Source organism: Moschus berezovskii, chromosome 1 (assembly GCF_049115385.1).
Source record: "Moschus berezovskii isolate FMDL1 chromosome 1, NW_MosBer_1.0, whole genome shotgun sequence".
Classification (NCBI taxonomy): domain Eukaryota; kingdom Metazoa; phylum Chordata; class Mammalia; order Artiodactyla; family Moschidae; genus Moschus; species Moschus berezovskii.
Genome location: NC_142460.1, coordinates 151,162,405 through 151,176,572, shown reverse-complemented (window position 1 = coordinate 151,176,572; position 14,168 = coordinate 151,162,405). Strand labels below are relative to the sequence as shown.

The window sequence follows — 14,168 nt, the reverse complement described above, 5'->3', positions numbered from 1 at the left end:
GTGGCGATGTCAGTAGCTGGAGAACTAAAAGCAGTAAGGCAGTCACATGATCCCAGCCATCTGGTTAACCCAGCATATCCTCAGTATTTTCAATCTAGAACTAAATATAGCCCCTTTCCCAAAAAGTCCTGAGCATATTGAAGAATGTGGATGAGATGGAGCTTTGACATGTGGGGCCTGCAAAAAAAAGATGAGGATATGGAAATCTACAGATATGGAAATCTACACCCTGGCTTAGAATTTCCTGGTAAAGACCCAAAGTGTTTTCTCTCCGTGGGAATAGCTAGTTTTTGCTTTACGTGTATCAAGCTTCCAAAACTTAGTGGTTGAAAACAGCAGCCTTCATATTTGCTGTGACCTGGGGGTTGGCCACACAGTTCTTTTAGTCTGGGTTGACTCTCCATCTACGGGTGGTGTGGCTGGACTAGAAGGTCTGGGATGGCTTTGCTTACATGTATGGTGACTGGCAGACAGCCTGGTTGTTTAAGAGAGCCTCAACCGGGAGTGCTTGCCTTGGCCCCATGTGGTCTCATCCTCCAGCAGCTCGCCTGGGTGTCTTCACACCTCGGTCTCGGTGTTCTAAAAGCAGCCAGGGAGGGCAGTGTTCTAAAAGCAGCCAGGGAGGGCAGTGTTCTAAAAGAAGCCAGGGAAGATAAGCCCAAATGCATAAGTGCTATTCATGCCTCTGTTTGCAGCTTGTTTGCAAAGCTTAGAGAGCTTTTGGCTTGTGGCCAAAGCGTAGACCTTGTCCAAGCTTAGAGTCGGTCTGGGAGGAGACTTTCCAAAGCCATGAATACAGAAAAGCAAGAACAAACAAACTGGGGTCCATCACTGCAACAAATCAAGCCTGTCTATAAGTCTGAGATTTAACTTAGCAAAAGCAGTTTTTTCTACTTGACACCCATGTGAAGATGACCCTGAAGCACATTGTGATTTGTCCTCGTGTAAAATGGCAGTGTCAGGAAAACCATAGGTGGCCTCCTTAGCAGCTCTAGCAGCCTCATCTCCCAGTGAGGGTGGTGATAAGTCTCCCAAGAGGCTGGAGGCAGGAAGTGGTTGAAGGGCCAGACCTGGCCTAGTACCAGAAGAAAGTTCTCACCTCACACACCCAAGTGCAGAGCAACCAAGAGGCAAGTCTGGTCTTCCAGCTGCAGAGGCCAGAGACACCACCAGGCTGAGAAATTGGGGGTGGGTGGTTTCCCCAGGCAGCAAGGTTTGCATTGCACAGTGAGATGCTGAAGATAGCTTTTGAACTGGAGTGACAGAGCGATGGATGGGGATAAGAACATGCGACCATTTCAATACTCACGTAGCTGGAGGAACCAACAAACTGGTTAAGAAACTATTCCTATTTCTCACGAGGAGGGAGGAAGCAGTAGAGTGAACTGACAGAGATGAGTAGGGGGGACTTCCTTACTGGTCCTGTGGTTAAGAATCTGCCTTGCAATGCAGGAGACACAGGGGCTGCTGCTGCTAAGTCGCTTCAGTCGTGTCCGACTCTGTGCGACCCCATGGACGGCAGCCGACCAGGCTCCGCTGTCCCTGGGATTCTCCAGGCAAGAACAGGGGACACAGGGGCACACGGGTTCAATCCCTGGTGGGGGAACTAAGATTCCCACATATCGAGAAGCAACCAAGCCCGTGGTCCTCGGACCACGTGCCACTACCAGAGAGCCTGTGTACCACAACGAAAGATCTCGTGTGCCGCAGCTAAGACCTGATGCAGCCATATTAAAACCAAAGAAGAAAAGGATTAGGTAACAAAGCTCGTGACATCATTTTCTTTTGAATACCCACCGTACACTGAGATTACACTTATTTAGCCTTTGATTTGGTCCTCACAACATCATTAACCCCAAATTACAGATGAGGAAACTGAGTCTCAGAGGTTTAAATAACTTGGCCCATGGTCACCAAGCTTGGGGTTCTGACCCAGGTCTGTCCACCTCCAGAGTGCTGTGGACTTCATCTGCACGTGCTGCAGAGGTGGTCCCCACACGAAAAGCAGAGCTGCAGGACCCTCCTAACAGAATTCTGACGGACCCTAGAGGCCATTTGCCAAGCAGGAACACTTGAAGATGTTTATGTAAAGGAAAAGGAGCCATTCCAAATGTGGAATTAGGCTCAAAAGAAGGCAGTAACAGAAAGGAGAGGAAGATGTGGAGGAGAGCTCTAACGTATTTATTGTTGGGGGTACAGGGACACCCACCCAAAGAAGGTATTTGCTCGGAACCTTCTCCCTGTTCTGTGATCTAATCTCTACGCACACACTCCACTCACCTTCCCCAAATTAAAAGGATCCCCTTCTAAGAGGATCATTGTAAAGTAAACACATCTAATTGGGAATGACCGAGAGTCGAGACGTTCTGAAATCCACAGGCTAGTGAGCCGGAAGCAGTGAGCCGTCCTGGGTAGCTAAGAAGCTGGCACGTGCCGAGAGCCACCCTCTTCTGTGTACGTCCGTGGGTGGCAACTAGAGTCAGTATGCGGATGTGGGGGTGGCCCTGAAAGGCAGCAGAAAGAGCTGTAGAGGCACACCTGTCATTTCATATCTGTCATCACCACTTAATAACCTCCTGCCCTTAAGGTTCGGTTTTTCTGCTGTCAGGTTCGAAATCGCCAAGCCTGTCCCCGGGGCATGTCATGGGAAACCCAAGGGAATGGATGGTTTTGAGCAGTTAGAAGCTCCTGGTTCCTGGAGCAAAGATTAGAGGCTTCCCCCGGGGAGGCTGCTCTGAGGGAATGAATGCTGACATTCCGCCCAGGTCGGGTATGATTTGGAAATACTGACCAATATTTGCAGCTGAATGGCGGTGCCTTCTGCATTCATCCCTGGGGAGCTTGGCCGGGCAGCTGAACCTGTCCCAGGCAAGGGGTGGAGAGGCTGTGACTTGGATTTGACTTAGGTGGTTTTCTTTTGCAGCAGGGTGAGCGGGGGACAGTTACTGTGGAACCGTCAGATGAGTATTGCCAAGGTCTCCCTCAAGGTCAAGAATACAAGAGAATGGACTGTGATGCCTCCCAGACACCCCAGGCAAGGAACTCTGCAGCCTGGATCAGAGGCCCAGAGCCACTCAGGCTTGATGCTTTACCTCTGGGAATGGGGTTTGTTTACAGGAGGGCTTTACCCTCTTTGTTGCCTCAGGAGGGCAAAACTACAGGCTGCACGTCAGTGGGCCCACATCCTGTCTCATTGTGATCTCAGCCACCTCGGGAGTGCAGTGCAGAAACCCTGGCCTTGGGCCCCTCACCAAATGCAGATTCTGGTGAGCTGTCTTCAGGGTCTGTGGGTGTCCTTGCAAACACCCCCAGGTGGAGGCCACAGGGAGTTTCAGTTTTGGAAAGAGCAGACATTTATTTGGAGTCCTAATGGTTGGATGGCATCACCGACTTGATGGACATGAGTTTGAGTGAACTCCGGGAGTTGGTGATGGACAGGGAGGCCTGGCATGCTGCGATTCATGGGGTCGCAAAGAGTCGGACACGATTGAGCGACTGAACTGAACTGAACTGAAGTGTGTTAAATCCTAATGGGACCAGCCAGGGTAATGTGTTGTTTAAGCCAGAGATGTCAGAGAGCTTCTGAGGCTGTTAAGTCCCTACCAGGACAAGGAGGTGGGTGTCCCCAGGAGGACACATTATCTTCAGACATGAAGCACTGGTCCCTGGAAAGGAGTGGTGGGTGACTAGAGGGACAGAAGCAGCGCTCACTTGCAGGTGTAAATTGGGATTCGTTTGTTAACAGGGTTGCTGGACGCTGGACATACAGGCTCATTTGTGAGGTTCAGTGTATTTTCATCAGTCTTTTAGCCAGTGTTGTCTTGTGGTAGAAGGTCTGTCAAGTTCCTTAAAGGAGTGGTTCTCAAACTCCCCTGTAGGGTCCTGGGTGTGGTGGTAAGGTGAGTGGGTGGGGGGCAGCAAGAGACCCCAGGGCTCTGGCTTCTGCCTCATTCCCTGCATAGGTTCTTAAAAATACAGCCTTATTGAGATGCAATTCACATACAACTCACCCAAAGTGTGTAATTCAGTAGCTTTTAATATAGTCATGGAGTTGCGCAACCCTCACCATGTTAGCAGGTGAGCTTTTATCTGATTGCTTTTCTATTGTATTTGAAGGAGAAGAAGATTCTGCTGCTAAAATCAGGTTTGAAATAATGGTTATAATCTTGCTGTGGCTGAGAACCTTTTCTGAAGAGGCTGTGATTTTTCAAGTTCTATTTTAAACCCCAATGAGAACCAAAAAATAAATTTGGTATCTAAGAGGTGGGGTAAATACCCATAGCAACCATTCCCTTTTTTTTTTTCACGGAATAGACATTTAGAGCCACATTTGGCATTTTTGTGAAGTCCTTTTGCACAGTCCTAACATGGTCAGAGGAAATTAGAATGGTGGGTGGGGCTGTGAGATGACACATGGATGCAGCTGAAATGGGCCCAGTGATCCAGGTTGGGGCGGAGGTCTCTAATTAGCTTATGGGGCTGCTTAATGTAGGAACATATCTTAGACACAGTCCACCTATCCCTAAAGGTGTTAAAGTGGAGCATGAGGCAGTGATTGATGTTCAGGTTAATTACTGAGCTCAAAGACGCAGGGTCATCATAGCAAAGTGTTCATCAGAAATGGTTGAAGAAGAATGGGGTGTTCATTTCCTGGTCCTTGTAAAGACTTCTTAGGTCTGGCATACGGTAAATGCTTAATAAACATCCTGTCCGTATTTCTTTGCAAAGGCCATGCTGTAAAATCTCCTTGCCTATTGCGATGAGATAAATGAAGCCTTCCCCAACTGTTTCTGCTCATTAATTTGAAGGGTGCCTTCTCAGCCAGGCTGATTTGGGGGCAAAGACATCAGCAACAGTGCACAACTGTTCTCCAACCGGGATTCACACTGCCCTGCTGGAGAACGGGGCCGATCAGATTCTTTTCAGTTGACAAACTTGGTTTTCCACCTCAGAAACATGTTTCTTGCCTCTCTTCTCTTCACAGGACGTGTTCCTGATCTGGGGTGAAACCATGAAGAGAAGATAAAATAAACAATAATGCTTTTCCGCAATCGCTTCGTGCTGCTCCTGGCCCTGGCTGCGCTGCTGGCCTTCGTGAGCCTCAGCCTGCAGTTCTGTGAGTGTGGTTATGGGTGCTGGGAGGGTAAGGGGGCTTCTCTCTGGAGTAGAAGCCCCCACGGGAAGGAAACACATAGGTCCCAAAGCCTTTGTTCTTTTTTTTCTTTCCCCTTTTTGTAAATTGAAATATAGTTGATTTACAATGTTGTTAATTCCTGTTACACACCAAAGTGATTCAGTTATATGTGTATATGTGTGTGTGTGTGTGTGTGTGCTGTGTGTGTCTGTTTGCTCAATCATGTCGACTCTTTGCGACCCCATGAACCGTAGCCTGCCAGGCTCCTCTATCCATGGGGATTCTCCAGGCAAGAATACTGGAGTGGGTTGCCATGCCCTCCTCCAGGGGATCTTCCCAACCCAGAGATCGAACCCAGGTCTCCTGCATTGCCGGCAGACCCTTTACTGTCTGAGCTACCAGAAAAAGAATGCGTGTGTGTGTATACATCTTTTTTAAAAAATATTCTTTTCCATTATTGTTTATCATAGAATATTTTTTTAATTGGTGGATAATTGCTTTACAGTTAGTTTCTGCTGCACAACATCATGAATCAGCTGTAAGTATACATATATACCCTCTCTCTTGAGCCTCCCTTCCACCTACCTGCCATCCCACACTCTAGGCCATTACCTGTGTTCTTTAAATAAACAGTCCTCACTGTTTCAAAGAACTCAGTCTTTTTAGTGTTGGCGCTAGTGGTGGGTGGGGGCACATCTTTGCTTGTGAGGAGCAAGAGCAGTCACTTGGCCTCATGACATACTTTTGGCTTCTCCCTGGATTCCTCAGTTGCCTGGTTATTGCTGGATCCTTAGTTCAGGTTCCCAAGGTGAAGACAGTGAGTGGTCAGCTTGTGTCCTCATGCTGGGCCACACAGCAGAGGTGCTTGGCTTGGGGGTTGAGTGTCCATTATCAGAGAGGGTGGAGGGATTAGGTTCCAGTACCCAACTGGGCAGCAGGGACTGTGCAGGGGAAGCCCGGAGTGGTGAGGCAGCAGCATGGCTGAGGAGGCCAGTCCACGGGCCTCACCACCTGCCCTCAGCCCATACCTGGAGGCCTGCGCTCAGGCTGAGCCCCAAACCTATGCCCCCTACTGCTCCCTAAGGGTGGTGGTCCTCAAACTCAGATCCAACCAGGCACTTCCTTGGTTGTAACCCTTCAGCAGTGGCTCTCTGGGAGGCACCTTGCCTTTCTGGGACCCCTGTCTCACCTTGAACCCTACATCACAGCCTTGCTGAGTGGCTTGGCCTTCTCTGCACATTCAAGCTGTTCTCTGCCTAGAGCCGGTCCATCTGCCTGGACTGTTCTCCTCACCTCCCTTCTATCTGCCTCCCATCCCATCCTCTCTGCCACATGGTTCATTCACCCCTTTCTCCTTCAGGAAGCTTCCATCACTTCCCACCTGGGTATGGGCTTCTTGGTTGTACATCTGGGGTTCTCTGAATCTGCCCCACTCCTTGCGCTAGCCGTGAAGTAAAATGAAAGTCGCTCAGTTGTTTCCGAGTCTTTGAGACCCCCCTGTAGCCTGCCAGGCTCCTCTGTCCATGGTATTCTCCAGACAAGAACACTGGAGTGGGTTGCCATTCCCGTCTCCAGGGGATCTTCCCAACCCAGAGATTGAACCCAAGTCTCTTGCATTGCAGGTGGATTCTTTACCATCTGAGCTACCAGGGAAGGCTTGCGATATCATAATTTTTTGGTTCTGTGTCTTTTCCTTCTACAAGACTGGCTGCTCTTTGAGAACAGGGCCCATTTCTGCTTCCCTCTTTATCACAGGAACCAGCACTGCCACCTACATAGGAGGTGCCTCAGGAGTGTTTCAGTGAATGAATGAATCTACACCTGCTCTGGAAAGCGGTGAACCCTAGTTCTCTATCCTTCTGGTGCTGTGTACTTGTAAGCCAAGGAAGTATCTGTGCGATGCTGGTAATTGGATTTTTGCTGCTGCCTACCTGTGAAGGCAATAGCAAGCCACTCCAGTACTCTTGCCTAGAAAATCCCATGGATGGAGGAGCCTGGTAGGCTGCAGTCCGTGGGGTCGCTAAGGGTCGGACACGACTGAGCAACTTCACTTTCACTTTCACACATTGGAGAAGGCAATGGCAACCCACTCCAGTGTTCTTGCCTGGAGAATCCTAGGGGCGGGGGAGCCTGGTGGGCTTCCGTCTATGGGGTCACACAGAGTCGGACACGACTGAAGTGACTTAGCAGCAGCAGCACCTGTGCTCCACTTTCCACCTCATCCCCGGTGGGTGGGAAACAAGTGCGTGGCCCTCACCACAGCTTAGGATATCTCTGGGAGGAGGGGGCATTACTGCCATAGTCTGCATGGTGCGAGGAAGGGCAGGTGGCCAGAGAGGGGGATGTTCTGAGTGTGCCAAGGGACATGGGAAGGACTTGGCATTCAGAATGAGTGGTTTGAAGGGAGGAGGCTTTGAGCAAATTTCCCTGCCTCACCTCTGATTTGTGACATTCCCTGCACACATCTAGTGCATATGACAGGCACTTCTAATAGCAAAGAGAAGTAAAAGTACTTACTTTATCCTTCCAGAATAGGAAAATAGATTAAGAGAAGGTGGACGTAAGAAGTGTAAAGATACTCTAGATGGCTAATAAACTGTAAAAAAAAAAAAAAAACTTTTCCAGAAAGTGTGTTTGGAATCAGTCATTTAATTGTTTGTGGCTTTTCATTAAAAATTTTCCATCCTTTGCTTGTAGGATGTTTCAGTCAACCTTGGTTCTTAGTTTAAGACACTGACAGGTTCTGAGATGTGAGTGTGGGTTACTTGTGTTTGCTGCGTCTCTCTTGCATGAGGTGGTTTCCATGCCACTGAATTGGCCTGTGTGTTTTGCTTATATAACTCCTCTGAAAGTACCTTCTGTTTTAGGAGAGCCAATTTTCAGCCGTACTTATTTTAGGGAAAATTTTTCAGGATAAATTGGCCAACCTGGGTCTGAGGTCTTTATTCTTCAATGCGTTGGGAGTTTGGAAAGATATTAAGATATGGACCTTCTTACTGCTCTTCTGCTTCTAGGTAAACTGTAACTTTGGAATTTAACAGTTTCAGTGAAAATTGAGTTAAATTGCTTTATTTATTTAATCACTTTATTTGTTGCTAATTATTATACTGTAAGAAACTGGACTAATTCATAATACAAAGATGTCTGCCTAAGTAACACTTATATTTTCATTCTTACCCTAAAATATATGGACTTTTTTTCTTCTTTATTTCTTTTGACTAATTTTTGAATATCCGATTAGCACATATAATTGTTTCAGGTAATATATTTGAGACAGTCAAATGGAACTTGGCTTTCTTATGTTTTAAATGAATAGTATAATTTTGTTTTCTGTGATTGTGTATTTTATTTCGACACTTTGGTAGTTTTATTTGTCTGATGTTTTGAATATGAGAAAGTTATGACCCAGGTTGAAAAAATCAGGTTGCTTAAATAAGTGTTTCATACTCTCAGTACAGAAAGTGTGTGTGTATACTAACATATATTTATTAAGTGCTTATGTATGCTGGAGATTTTTCTACACTGTTGGGGTGGAGGTGATTGGGAGAGGATACACAAAAGATTAAAGTACAGTTTGTAGTTTTCTCAAAATATGTTTATTTTAAATGGTAATAATGACTCACTTTATGCTAACAGACATTAATAAGAATGATTCATTTTGTGTTTTCAAGTCCTTAATGTTTTTGAGTTTGGAAATAGACTGATTCTGAAATTCCTGATACTCGAAGAAGGGAACAAGTCAGGCATAAATATCATTAGTTATTCTAGTTAAAATAAGTATAAGTGGGAAAACAACTTCTCAGATTGCGGGATTCCTGCAATGTGACAGGAAAAGATACTGGGTTATGAAGACTTGTGGATGCTTCCTTATTTTGCTGCTTTTTCTGCTCATTTGTAATCGTCCATTTTCCTGCTTCAGCCCTTTCCTTCATGCTCATTTTGTGCTCATTTTTACCACCTTCCAAATGGTCCCAAAATGGCAGCGTGGCGGGAGCCCAGCTCACAAACCCTGAAACCACAACCTTGGGTTTGAATGCTGCTCGGCCACTTAGCTGAGGTGTGCCTTCGGCAGACGTGGCCTCCTGGAGCCTGTTTCTTCGTAAAATGAAGTTCATTGTTGCTGCTTTGAAGCATTGGTGTGAGAAGGGAGATTTTGTGGGAAAACCTTTGGCTCGGGAAGTTCAGTCAGTGTAAACAGTACAGTGTCCTGTCACGATGCATCCTCAGAAACCAGAGCTCTTGATATCCCAAAGGCTGCTTCAGCCATTTGTGGAGAGAGCTTTTGAAACAGTGTGTGTGTGTGTGTGTGTTAGTCGCTCAGTTGTGTCCAACTCTTTGTGACCCCATGGACTATAGCCTGCCAGGCTTCTCTCTCCATGGAATTCTCCAGGCAAGAATACTGGAGTGGGTAGCCATTCCCTTCTCCAGGGGATCTTCCCAACCCAGGGATCAAACCGGGGTCTCCTGCATTGCAGCAGATTCTTTACCATCTGAGCCACCAGGGAAGCCCCTTTAAAATAGTATATCATGCATTTCTTTCTTTTAAATAAGAGTTCATCGGCCGTGATAGGGGGTCAGTCTACACTGGTCATCAGTGTCTTGGGCAGGGCCCTGGTGGACCAGAGCAGGTTTCTAAGGGAAATGTCCATGGTGGACTGGAAACTCAGCTTCCCAGGTGGAAGGGGGCAGTTAACCTGCCAAAGTGAAGTTGTTTTCAGTATCTGAAAAGCTCTTATTTCTATCTGGTATCTGTAAGGGGAGTCAGACCAGCTCTGTGTGGCCTGGTGACCATGGAGACATATTTCAGTTCAGCGGCAGGTGAAGCTTCCTGACTGTCAACGTCATGTGGAGGTGGACTGGCAGGATGCACACCCTGGAGCATCGCTCTGTGAAGAATAGAATAGTAGGCAGGTCACTGGACCTGATCCCATTTAAAGCCTTCTCAGACTCTGAGGTTTGGGGAATTTTATCATTCCTTGTTGACCCAGTACCTTGAGTCGGCATAGCGCTGTCCTTCAGCAAACGTTCCACTGTATGCTGAGCCCTTGGGGTTTCATCTCTCAAGGGCCAAAGGAGCTGTCTGTCAAGTGAAGGAGAATCCTGAGCAGATGCTTGGCACACAATGTACAGCGTGCTCAGACAGGAAAGAGGTGCTCCCCCCAAGGAGCTGGGAAAGAACGTGGACTCTGGAGCCAGACTGCCTGGATCGAGTCCCTGCCCTGCCACTTACTGACTGTGTGAGCTCAGGCATGTTTGCTACCCTCTCCATGCCTCATCTGTAAAATGGGGAGGGGGACAATGAGAGTTTCTGTTTCATCGGGTTGGTGAAGGATATTTTATAATACACCTAGAACAGTTCCTGGCACATAGTGATCACTATATGCATGCTTGTTGAATAAAATGATTGAGATGAATTATGGCAGGGTGACATGGGAGGATGGAGGACAGGAAGCCAGCCCACGTAGCAGGTCAGGGAAGACTCCCTCCCAGGGGAGGTGACATCCGAGCTCCAGCCATGAGGGATGAGTTGGAGTTGTCCATGAGGAAGCTGGGAAGGGTGTTTTCCTGGCAGATGGAGGCAGGTGTGCCAAGGCAGAGCAAGAAACAGCAGGGCCAGGTTAGTCACCTGTGTGTAGCTGTGAAGGTGGACTACACCAGGGCCACTGACATCACCATGTTATACTTTGAAGATACTAGAGCCCCTGAAGCAGGAGGACAGCATGTCATCAGATTCGTGTCTGGGAAAGGCTGCAGTCTGGTACAACGTTTGCCAAAGAGTGGTCTCCTGAGCCCCTTGATTAGAGTAGCCCTGGGAGTTTGTTGAAGTGCATGTTCCAGAAACAAAGAAGAACAGATCTGTGCCCCTCCCCAGAGAGTCAGAACTGTGGTTCTCCCTGGGGGTGCTAATGTACACAGAAGTTGGGTGCTGCCCATTCAGAGGCTGGCGGGAGACAACTCGGGGGCTACATCCCCCCTCCAGTTGAAGGCTGAGGATGGCTCTGATGAAGGTGTTGGGCCCGAAAGGAAGGAATAGAGCTGAGAGTATCAGATGATGCCACGGACTTAGAGCTGATCTGGTGGTGCAGTGCAACTAGGGTGGAGAGAGGGGAGAGTGTGACTCAGAGGCCTCATAGGCTGCCCCCATTCATGTGTCCGTGCTGTCACCCACACAGTCCCTTCTCCATCTGGGGTGAGTGTGCCAAAGGCGGAAGGACATGCCCAGAACACGGTCTGGGAGGTCAGCCGTGTGGGGCCAATGGCCCCCGAGTCTGGACCAAGAGACTGGGAAGAGTGTTCTGAGCAAGGAGAAACAGGAAGCTGGATGGGCTGGGTGGGGGACAGGGGAAGAGCTGGGGAGCTGGTGAGGTGCATCAGGGCTGTTGGTGGTACCAACAGGTGCAGTGGGTGCAAGTCCTACTGGAGGTGATTCCAGGGCCTGAGCCCAAGAGGAAGCCCATCGGAGCCCCTGTTTGCAGACCCTGTGTCCAGCATTCCCTGATCTCCCTGGAGCCCATGGAGGCTACTCCAGTCCCACAGCATGTGGGCTTGTATTTTTTGGCCCAAGCAATGTTTTCACTTTGGAAAATTTATTTACCAATGTTTTTAAACTAGGCAATTTCACATAAACTTCTAGCCCCTCTTTTAAGAGCCAGACTGTCCACAAGCCATGTCCCACAGTCCTTTGCAGGGACCTCAGCTGCAACCGGCTGCAATCTGAGTAGGGGTGGTGAGAGCACCGTGCTGAGCCCTGACAGCTCCGGAGTTTGTACTCCATGTGCCTGCAGAGGGGAAGGACAGGGCGAAGGTGAAATGTGGGTAGATGGAGGAAGAGAGGCCATGAAGAAGACAGGGCAGCAGCAGGGAGGTGGGGCCCTGAAGCCAAGGGGGCAGGGGACCCACCCCAGGTTCTCAGGTGGGCAGCTGAGGAACCCCAGCCTAGCCCGCTTTTGTGCATGTATGATGTGTGTGCAAGTGGTATGTGTGTGTGTGTGTGTCAGTGGTGTGTTTATATGATGTGTGTAAGAAGTGTGTGTGTCAGTGGTATGTGTATGTGATGTGTATGCTGTTTGTGAATGTGTAAGTGATGTGTGTTTGATATGCATGCCAGTGGTGTGTGTGTGTGATGTGTGTGGTGTGTTTAAGTGGTGTGTGTATGTATAAGTGGGCTTCCTGGGTGGCTCAGTGGGTAAAGAATCTGCCTGTAATACAGGAGGTGCAGGAGATGCAGGTTCAATTCCTGGGTCAGGAAGATCCTCTGGAGAAGGAAAATGGCAACCCACTTCAGTATTCTTGCCTGGAGAATCCCATGGACAGAGGAGCCTGGCGGGCTACCGTCCATGGGGTCACAAAGAGTCAGTCACAAATGAAGCAAATGAACACAAGTATGTATCAGTGATGTGTGGGGTGTGTGTAAGTGGTGTGTGGTGTGTGTATATGTGAGGTGTGTATGTGTGGGGTGTGTATAAGTAAGTGGTGTGGGGTTTATGTAAGTGGCGTGTGTATGATCTTTTCTTGGAGATTTATTTTGTTTGATTTTTAAATATTTATTTATTTTTGGCTGTGTTGTGTCTTTGTTGTTGTACGGACTTTTCTCTAGTTGCAGCGAGTAGGAGCTATTCCTTGGTGCAGCGTGCGGGCTTCTCATTGAGGTGGCTTCTCGTTGCGGAGCACAGGCTCGAGGGTGCATGGGCTCTGTAGTTGCACCTCCTGGGCTCTAGAGCACAGGCTCAGTAGCTGTGGTACACTGGCTTAGTTGCTCCGCGGCATGTGGGATCTCCCAGGATCAGGGATCAAACCCTTGTCTCCTATATTGCCAGGTAGATTCTTTACCACTGAGCCACCAGGGAAGCCACTTGTTTGATTTCTGAGGATTTTCAATTTAGTTTTTCTTTGAATGTTTTGTGTGTAACTGCCACATAGAGTTAAATATCTTTAGGTAGAAAAAAAGTTCTGTAGATAAGTGACAAAAGTTAAGTTAGACAAATCAGTGTCTTAAGTTCATGTCATACTTATTTTGGAGTAGGTATGTACCAGGTGGGCCTTTCCATGAACTAAAAATGGGACACATTTATGTCTGTGGATCATTTCTAGTTTTCTTCCAGGCTAGAGACATTGTTTCTCTCTCTCCCTCTTTCTTCCTTCTTTCTTTCCCTCTTTCCTAGTTTCTGATCTTAGAGAGTTTCTCCTAAGAATAAACTGGAGGATAGAGACATATGCTCAAAGATGTTAGTTGCAGCCCTGCTTATAGTAGGAAAAGGGGGTCAAGAGCCAAAATGTCCAACAAGAAATATTCCTGCATCCATTACACCATATTTACATAGACATCTCAGTATTGACTTGAAAGGTTGTCCATATATATTTGCTAAAAAGACATGTGGTACCTTTATGTGGGAGTGTGTGTGTGTGTATAGTCAGCAGTTTTGATTAAGAAGGTGAATCTTCCTTTTTTTTTTTGGTTTAATAGTCATTTATTCTGTTATTATATAGTTGAACAAACTCTACACACAAAATAATATGGTTTAAGATTTTTTTTGAGTTGGAAGGAATTTGACTCTTAAAAGGTTTTGCAAGCCTGTTTTCTGGAAATCACTTAAGTGGGCCTTTTTAAAGACCCTTGAAGAAAAAAATTGGTTCAAGAAAACCAGAAATTAAATTTCAAAATCAAACTATTTATGAAGATAGCAAGCCAAGAATTGGGGTAATTCCGCTTCTGTATTTCCTACACTCAAATCCACCCTGGGAAACAGAAGCCTAGTTTACGGGAAGACATGATGGAACAAGCAGAATGAGGCGGTAAGGGCAACCACAGCTGGTGGCCCATCAAGTCTGGAATGGTGAGTCTGGTTGGAGTAGGGATGGAAACTGCAGACAAGACAAAGTTGGAGGCCAACTGAACTTGCATTGACACCAACAACATGAGTTTTCTCAGTAGCCTTTTAAGAATGGAGTGACTTGACCCTAGAGAACAGATTATACTTAGCAATGATACTTTTAAATATAACCACCCCTATTTCCCCCATCCCCTAATGTGGCT

The 14,168-nt window shown here is 47.4% G+C and overlaps 1 protein-coding gene across 2 annotated transcripts in view; it reads left to right on the top strand.

The window, feature by feature from the left end:
- Window positions 1-14,168, top strand: part of PXYLP1 (2-phosphoxylose phosphatase 1) — an 80,309-nt gene that overhangs the window by 33,992 nt on the left and 32,149 nt on the right. For both annotated transcript variants that reach the window (XM_055412747.2, XM_055412753.2), the window contains one exon: window positions 4,985-5,116. In XM_055412747.2, the coding sequence (XP_055268722.1) occupies window positions 5,038-5,116 (79 nt within the window). In that variant the 5' untranslated portion in view covers window positions 4,985-5,037. The remainder of the gene's footprint in view (window positions 1-4,984; window positions 5,117-14,168) is intronic.